Source organism: Ailuropoda melanoleuca, chromosome 15 (assembly GCF_002007445.2).
Source record: "Ailuropoda melanoleuca isolate Jingjing chromosome 15, ASM200744v2, whole genome shotgun sequence".
Lineage (NCBI taxonomy): Eukaryota > Metazoa > Chordata > Mammalia > Carnivora > Ursidae > Ailuropoda > Ailuropoda melanoleuca.
In genome coordinates this window covers 33,624,849-33,633,459 of record NC_048232.1, presented here as the reverse complement: position 1 = coordinate 33,633,459, position 8,611 = coordinate 33,624,849, and the positions used below count along the sequence as shown (strand labels likewise).

The 8,611-nt window shown below is 46.0% G+C and overlaps 1 protein-coding gene across 2 annotated transcripts; it reads left to right on the top strand.

Moving 5' to 3' along the window:
- Positions 1-282: 282 nt before the first annotated feature.
- On the top strand, positions 283-3,581 carry CNPY2 (canopy FGF signaling regulator 2). 2 transcript variants are annotated; one of them, XM_019796159.2, is made up of 6 exons: positions 283-1,255; positions 1,371-1,483; positions 1,636-1,751; positions 2,599-2,802; positions 2,953-3,049; positions 3,419-3,581. In XM_019796159.2, exons 2-6 carry the CDS (start codon positions 1,396-1,398, stop codon positions 3,460-3,462), a joined length of 549 nt encoding a protein of 182 aa, XP_019651718.1. In that variant the 5' UTR covers positions 283-1,255; positions 1,371-1,395; the 3' UTR covers positions 3,463-3,581. The 2 variants fall into 2 exon arrangements, with proteins under 2 accessions (XP_019651718.1, XP_002916031.1); XM_002915985.4 differs by having other exon boundaries at positions 285-793.
- Positions 3,582-8,611: the final 5,030 nt, after the last annotated feature.

Genomic DNA, 8,611 nt, shown 5'->3' with positions numbered 1-8,611 from the left:
AGAAATGAAGGTGAAGCTCTGGAGTCCAAAGTTAAAGATGCTGGAGGAATATAATTATGACTTTCCTGCACAATGTTGGGTCTTTGCTGTGGCTGCCTGGTACCCGAAGGTCGGATTCTTTTAAACGTACGGTATGGTTTCCTCCTTAATTGTGCAAAAGGAAAGTTGGGGAAGCTGACAAACTACAGGTTTCAGGTTATCTTGAGACCTGTAGATACTAACAGGATCTCTGTAGTGCTGCGGTGCTTCCTGGGAGATGTAGTTTCCTGACTATCGAAACCAGGACTTCTCACCCCCTAGCCGTGCACCTTTCTTCTGGAAGGTCCTAGCCCACCTAGCCTGCCACGCGCGCGCGCCTGACCGCCTCCTTATGCCACGCTGCGCTCTGTCCTTGCTTCAGGCCACTCCTATTCTTCGGCTGACCCCTGGTGGTCACGTGGAGCTGCTCGCCACGCAAGTCTGGGTCCTTCTGCGATCCACCGGGGTCCTCGCTGCCTGGAAGCCGGTCCTGAGCTGCCTGTTCGCGCGAGAGTTTGGAGGGGCGGGTTTGGGGTCGGTCTCTCGTGTGGGGCTCGCACCGCCGTGCACCGGAGCCCTGCTTAGGCGCCCGCTTAGAGTCGGGGGAGCTGGATCAGGCAGTCGCTGGGGCACCCGTGCCTGCAAAGTGCCGGAGCGCTCTGGAGAAGCCTGGACAGCCCCGCTCCCCAGCAGCCAGGTGCTAGGGTCCGGAGCTAAAGTGAGAGTCCGGCAGTCTTCGAGCGCCTGGGCCACGGCGGCGGCCCTGGGAGCAGAGGTGGGACGGGTGCGAGTGGCCCTAAGTGTCGGGGATGGACTGGAGCGAAGGCCGTGGCGGCGTCCTTAGAAAGGAGGCTGGTCCGCACGGGAAATAGCTTATGGGCTGGAGGTGGGGATGCTGTAATCTAAGGTGGTGGGTCCAAATAGACCCCAGTTACTGAGTGCTCTTCTCCCGCCCACCACCCCGCTGCCTCCTGGCGGGAATCAGCTGCCTCCCTTGCCGGCAGCTCCTCTGTGCCTGCCGTCCTCGCTTAGTGGCCAGCCTCTGTTCCGCAGCTGCCACATAACCCTGTGAGCCTTAGGCAGCCGACGCTGAAGTACCAACATCTGGGGCCTCACCTGTCGACGTAGCGTCTGGGGCTGAGCCCCAAGTCCCTAGCTCGCGCTCTCACCGCCTGAAGAATCCGAGTCCTCAAGCGCTGGGAACAGAGGAGTTCTTTTGTGCCCTGGCCATTTCCTGGAAAGTAGAGCCAGAGTCACAGTGAGGCCTTTGTAGGCCTTGGGATGAGGGATGGGGGGGTGGGGGTAATGGAGCCACCTGTTCACACCTATGTTTTACTCCAACCCAAATCCAGGTGGAGCAACCCCATTCCGCTAAAGATGAAAGGCTGGGGTTGTCTGGCCCTGCTTCTGGGGGCCCTGCTGGGAACTGCCTGGGCTCGAAGGAGCCAGGATCTACACTGTGGAGGTAAGGGTACAAAGAGAAGTGAGAGGAGGAGGGTGGGGAAAACAGAGCCTTGGGAGAGCATGAGATGCAGGGCCTGGGAGAAGGATGAATGGAAACCCCTGGGTATTTCCCTTCTTCCCTCTTCCCTCCTCCTATCTCTCCCCTCACACCAGCTTGCAGGGCTCTGGTGGATGAACTAGAGTGGGAAATTGCCCAGGTGGATCCCAAGAAGACCATTCAGATGGGCTCTTTCCGAATTAATCCGGATGGCAGCCAGTCAGTGGTGGAGGTAACTGTTACTGTTCCCCCAAATAAAGTAGCTCACTCGGACTTTGAATGAGAACTCAACCAATAAAGGACCTTGGTTTAATAGAAATGAAGAAAACATTGACCCAGAGAGATACTAAAAGATTGGGCTGTCTCATTTCTAAGAGGCTGGAGGCTTATACCCTATGCACTTGCTTCCTGGACCCAAATCTTAAGACTTTATTTCTGCTGTAGTTGTTAGCAAACCCTGATCATTCTCCTTCTCCACATCCTTAATTCATGTCACTCATGTTTTCACTATGGCATAATCGTATACATACAAACATTCCTTCAAAAAAGAAGGTCTTATTCTTGTATTTAGGAAATTTATGTTTTAGTTGAAAACGTAACACAAATACACAAAGCTGTATCTGGTGAGCAGTATATAAAGAAAAGTTAAGGCTATGATGTTTGTGAGATGCTTTAATAATTGTTATCCTCAAAGCCTCTACTGCCTCTCTAATGCTTTTATTGACGGTAGGTATTAGTCTACTTAATACAAAGAAAGAAAATCATTAGCTTACACCCATAAGAATTAAGGGAATTCACAGGAAAAGCACACATAGTTAACTAGGATTAATCACAGAGGTCTCTGTTTATCTAGAATTTGGAGCTAATGACACTTTTTATTTCTTCGAATTGTATAGTGAGGCAAAATAAGATCATATATTTGAAAGCATTTTGGAACTATACAGATAAACTATGGTTTTTAATTAGGGAAGGCTTTTTAGAATAGGTTGGTTGAACTAGATTTGGAAGGAAAAGTAAGGCTATAAATTACTAATGTACAGACGTAGAAGAATGTGACCCAAGGCTGAGGACATTTCTAGGTGCCTTATGCTCGCTCAGAGGCCCACCTCACAGAGCTGCTAGAGGAGGTATGTGACCGGATGAAGGAGTATGGGGAACAGATTGACCCTTCCACTCACCGCAAGAACTACGTACGTGTAGTGGGCCGGAATGGAGAATCCAGTGAACTGGACCTACAGGGCATCCGAATTGATTCAGACATCAGTGGCACTCTCAAGTTTGCGGTGAGCTTTGGGAGTGGGTGGCTGGTTTTTGAAAATTCGGGGAGTTATTGGAGCCCAAGTGGCAAGTTGTATCCTCGTCCTCTCTGGAGATGGGGGCAGAAGGCTTCTTCTTGCCACCCCCTCTCACTCATTTCTCCCTTGGATTGACAGTGTGAGAGCATTGTGGAGGAATATGAGGATGAACTCATTGAATTCTTTTCCCGAGAGGCTGACAATGTTAAAGACAAACTTTGTAGTAAGCGAACAGGTAAACTACTCCCACTTTACTGCCTGTCCTCAGAGTCCTTTGGAACCTGGCACGTTCTCCAGCATGTTTCTCCACCCCCCTCCCCCCCCACCATCCTCTGATATTAGCTCAAGACTTGGCTTCTATTACCTGTGACTTAGGGACTTGGGTTCTTCCTCTCCATTCTCTTCCTGTCAGCTTGCAGAATTTGTGGCTCCCTCACCTGAGATACAGGTGAGAGGATAGTGAGAATGTTTTGTCATTTAAAAGGATACGCTCTGAAAAATGGTGGATGGTGCGTGCCAGTTTGGTTTTGGGTATTTTCTCGATAGTGGCTTATATCAGTCTGAGCGTGGCATTTCCCTTCGAACTGTTATGTGCTATTTGCAGATCTATGTGACCATGCCCTGCACATATCGCATGACGAGCTGTGAACCACTGGAGCGGCCCGGGCTGACAGGCTTGATGGATCACCCCCAGGAGGGGAAGAGGGTGGCAATGCCTTTTATATAATGTTTTTACTGAAATGAACTGAAAAATGGTGAAACCAAAAGTATGAACTGTGTTGTCTTTTCATACCCAGAAGCAACCCTTACAGTAGGCTTGAAGATAGGGGATTCCAGATAGGAAAGGAAAGGGAAGGAGGAGCTTTGGAAATGGTGTAGCATGAAGGTAAGAGGAGTCTGAGGCTTTCATTCTTTTGCCATCTGAGATTTCTGCTGTACTCACAGACTAGATAAGCACTTACCAGTGCTTACTCAGTACCATGTGTTTAGAGTCTAATTGTGGAGAGAAGAGGAACCTCTCTGAATAAGCAAGGGAACATAGGTAAGTGTATGGTAGTATGGGATTCTAGAAATTACTTGTATTTATACTGATGAAACATAAAGTAAGACAGAGCTTGGTCTTGGAATAACGGACATGCATTATTCTCCCCTCCCTGCCCTTCCAGATGGAGGGATCAGCAATAGCAGACAGAAAGGGGAAATGGATATGACCAACTCATCTGAAAAGTAAGGGCTTTATCAGATAGGGAGAGATGAGGTAAGGAATGTTATTTCATGAAGGCCCTTGCTTGCTGGCCTGAGCTTTTAGATTTGATGCCAACTGCAACACTAAAGTATACCTTTATCATCTCCATCTGTCACTCTGGACTGTAAGTCTGTCCCCACTTTGTATGTGTAGAGGTTCTGTACTGGGTCCTGGGGCTGAAAACCTAAAGGACACCTTCTCTGAGGAGCTTCTTAAACACCCTGATCCACAGGTGTGCCTGTCTCAGGGTTTGGAATGGAACGTTTGTATCCCAGGAATGCCTCAGGGAAAGAACACCTGAATAAACATTTTGAAGACTTTTTAAATTAAGCGTTTTAGAATCTAAAGAGACCTTGGAGGTCATCTGGTTCACCTCTGCCCATTTTACAGATGAAGAAACTGAGGCCCAGAGATACCGTAGGTCCTGAAGTTCTGTGGTGGCAAAATTGGATCAATAAGCTAATGTTCCCAAGTGTCAATCTGGTCTAATATAGCTGTAAAGTAGCTTCTATTTTATGTCTTTTTTTCTCTTAATATCTTGCACTAAGCCTGGCACACATAGTGAATGGGTTCAGTGAAGCTTTCTTGTACCACAAATCCCTATGAAATATAACACACGAACTAATTCAGAGCAAGTATCCTGATATTAGTTGACAACTAAACTCAGGGTCTAGCGTTAATTCCTTCTTCTCTCATTCAGCCATAAGAAATGCTATATCCTTGCTATATCCTGTCAAGTCCATTGTCCAGACCAGCTGTTACTAACCATTATTTCTTCTGTGATGCACATGAATCATGTTCACATGCTTCATACGCCTGTGAGTATGCCCAGGATTCTGTCCATCGCCTACTTCGTGTCTAAAAACTTACTCTTCCATCAGAAAGCTTATCAGAAAAGTGAGAAAACTCTTAGAAGGAACTCAAAATTGTTTTAATGTACAAAAAAGCAAATTATTTGCAAGTTTTAATAAAATACTGTTAGTTGGTAATACATTACTTGTGATACACCTCACTAGTCTGTCAGGATGCAGCTGTTAAGAACTCTCCTGCCCAAGAGTCTTTGCCATTGCTACCCAGGGGTGTGTCCTACACAGGGAAGAGTGGACGTTATCGTCCTTGACTTGATCCTCAGAAGGATAGGAGGATATAGTTTGCACATCTCTTTATTCACATCAGAGGTCACCACAAGGAATCCACGAATTTATCTGATCCCTTCTGGAGGCTCCCAACAGCAAATTATTCTAGCCCAGTATTTGGGCAGATCAAACAGTAATGTTGCGTATCTGGTTATACCTTAAGCTTTAGATGTCTTCTAAATGAGTTTATCAGAAAATGTTAGAACTTAAACATTCTCAAAGACAGTTTTAAATGAGATCTGGATGTGTGGGGCGCCTGGGTGGCATAGCGGTTAAGCGTCTGCCTTCGGCTCAGGGCGTGATCCTGGCGTTACGGGATCGAGCCCCACATCAGGCTCCTCTGCTGTGAGCCTGCTTCTTCCTCTCCCACTCCCCCTGCTTGTGTTCTCTCTCTCGCTGGCTGTCTCTATCTCTGTCGAATAAATAAATAAAATCTTTAAAAAAAAATGAGATCTGGATGTGACTAAGAAAAATTATTATGTGAAAATCTAGTCCTTTAAAAGTTTTAGGGGCACCTGGGTGGCTCAGTTAAGCATCTGTCTTTGGCTCAGGTCATGATCCCAGGGTCCTGGGTCAAGCCCCACATAGGGCTCCCTGCTCAGTAGGGAGCCTGCTTCTCCCTCTCCCCCTGCTCATGTGCTCTCTCTTTCCCACTTTTTCTCTCAAATAAATAAATAAATAAAATCTTATAAAAAATAAACAAAAATAAGTTTTGAGGGTTTTTATGCTGTTAAAAAGGATTCAGAGTGGGGACAAGATTCCTTTAAATATAGGACAGGGATGAATAGCAAGGGCAAAGGAACTAATACATGGTGACGACTCCTATAACAAGCACATACACCCTATTTAATCTTTCCAAGTCTAAGAAGTAGAGGCTACTCCCATTTTACAGATGAAGAAACTAAGCCCAAAGAGGTGGTGTTCTGGGGAGTCAAGACTTCAAACTTAGTGATCGTCTTATCCCTAGGCCAGTGGTCTTTCTGCCACATCCCGTACCCTGTAATGGAGTCCCAATGTAGTCCCCAGTGGCTGTGCACGCTAGTACTTTTATTTGTTTGAAAACTACCTCCAAGTCTGAACACATGCCCTCTGACTCTAATAATCAGTAGTGAAAAGGCATCATATCCTCCTTTCAGCTATTTCTCCAGACTGATTATTCATTGTAATAAGAAACCCATTCTACCCCCTGGTCACTTTAGGTGCTAAATGTTTGTCTTTCCTAACTTTGTGTATTCTGGGAGGGTCACAATTTATCATGTGTTTCAGGTATGGATGTACAAAGGTTTTACAGAGAGTAAGACTATAGTTCCTTATTTTATAAAATATTTTAAAATATAGAACACACTGAGCTGGTGTGCCCAGGAGACAGTTAACAATGACTCAGAATTGCAGCTGATAATTCACAGTCATCACCATATAAACAATACAGCTTAGCAGTTAAGATACAGCTTCTGGCCAATTAGGTACTATGATCCTCAACAGGATACTTTATCTAAACCTTGGTTTCCTCCTCTGTAGAGATACTATTATCTACATCCCTTAGAGGAGTTGTGAGGATTAATTAAGATAATGTATGTACCACATTTAGATAGTACCTAGAAATTGTAAGTATTCAATAAATTTTAGCTATTACCCATTAAATACAGGACTCTTGATTTACTGAAGTAGGCAGTTTCAACCGATGTTTAGACTGCGTTTTCCCACTTACCCTTAACCACCAGGGGGCACCATTGCCTCTGTCCATTTTAAAGAGGTCCTTCCAAGGTCAAGATGACTTCAATCGTAAGCCTTCTCTCCATTGCCCCCTCTTCTCAGGCACTTAGGTGTATTTGGACCTAAAGCTCATTTGGCTGCTTTATTCATGCCAATCCTCCCTTAACTTTCTTCTCTCCTCCCCAGGTCCCATTCACATTTAGAAAGAGATTCTGGGGGCAACTGGGTGGCTCAGTCGTTACGTGGCTGCCTTCAGCTAGGTCATGATCTCAGTGTTTCTGGGATCAAGCCCCGCATCGCATCCAGCTCCCCACTCAGCGGGAAGCCTGCTTCTCCCTCTCTCACTCCCCCTCTTGTGTTCCCTCTCTCATTGCCTCTCTCTGTGTCAAATAAATAAGAAAATAGGGAGGGAGGGAGGGAGGGAGGAAGGGGAAGGAAGGGAGGGAGGGAGGGAAGGAAGGAAGGAAGGAGATTCTAAGCTAGCTCCTAGGAGGTAACATTTAGTCCTTCTGATCCCTGGGCTTTCCCACTGGAAAACAACTTCAAAACAAGCCCATAAAGACTTCATAACACTAGGCTCCAGGACACAGTGTCAAGGTGCTTAGAGCATTGCTGTTTCCCATCCTCCCTCCAATCATTAGAGCTCCAAAGTAGATTACCCTTATGGCCACCCAATGATTATCTCTTTGGGGGGGGACCTGGCTGGTTCACTAGGTAAAGTGTGTGACTCTTGATCTCATGGTTGTGAGTTTGAGCCCCACACTGGGTGTAGAGATTACTTAAAAATAAACTTTACAACAATAATAAATATGATAATATTGATAATAATAACTATTATTATTTGGTAGCCTTACCCTGAGAATGCCTCCTGTCTTTTGGGGGCACTGGAGTTCAAGCCTCTGGTCAGCTGGTTAGTCTCTGTGGATAATTAACCAGAGAGCAGAAACCAGGTCAGACTATTCTAGGGTTAGGAGGAAATCCTCTGTGAGATGCTAAATTGGGAGCGAATATTGATCAGTGGAGCTTTGAAGTCACCGAGAAGGTAGTTGAGGTCAGCGTTCCTTTGGGGCTCTGCTTGGCTTCTCTTTTTGAAGTTCTTTCCTAAGACCTACCTGTTTGATCCCCAAGCCAAAGGAGTATTGGTTGGTAGGTGTGAAGCCAGGTACAAGGTAACTTGAGAAGAGAAAATGGTGGTTTTCCTTCTCTTTCCCCAACTCAAAGCTATACACTAGTTTCTTTACAAAGTAGGTGTGTTTAAACCTGGGTTGAATGGTACTGAGACTCCTGAATCTTGTTACTGCTATGTGAAGAGATAAAAGGACTGTTCATCTGGGGCTTAGGACTTATAGATAAGGTGTTCTGGTCCTTGCGTCGGTTCTCCTCTGCCCCTAGGTCACTGACAATGATAGGAGGCAGAAAGGTCCTGAGGTCTTGTCTACCTAGAGGAGTTAGTCAAGAGTGATGTGGAAGATTACTTTAGTACCGTGGTTATTTAATGGTCTCTGGGAAGGATAGGATAAGAGTGTATAGAAGACAGCCAAGTAGGAGAAGGGACCCAGAGGCCCTATGGGAGTGATGGGAGTGATGTGACAGAAAAGGGAAGGTGCTTAATGCCTGATTTTGGTTATGGGGCTAGGCTCCAGCTTTTGATCTTATGGCTAGTTGTGGGGTAGGCTGGCTGCTCATGGGGTTATGTGACTGG

Coding starts and splice junctions, on each gene's coding strand:
- CNPY2 (XM_019796159.2), top strand. CDS start 1,396: ATGAAAGGCTGGGGTTGTCTGGCCCTGCTTCTGGGGGCCCTGCTGGGA. Junction 1,484..1,635: donor CCAGGATCTACACTGTGGAG/GTAAGGGTACAA, acceptor CCCTCACACCAG/CTTGCAGGGCTCTGGTGGAT. Junction 3,050..3,418: donor ACTTTGTAGTAAGCGAACAG/GTAAACTACTCC, acceptor TGCTATTTGCAG/ATCTATGTGACCATGCCCTG.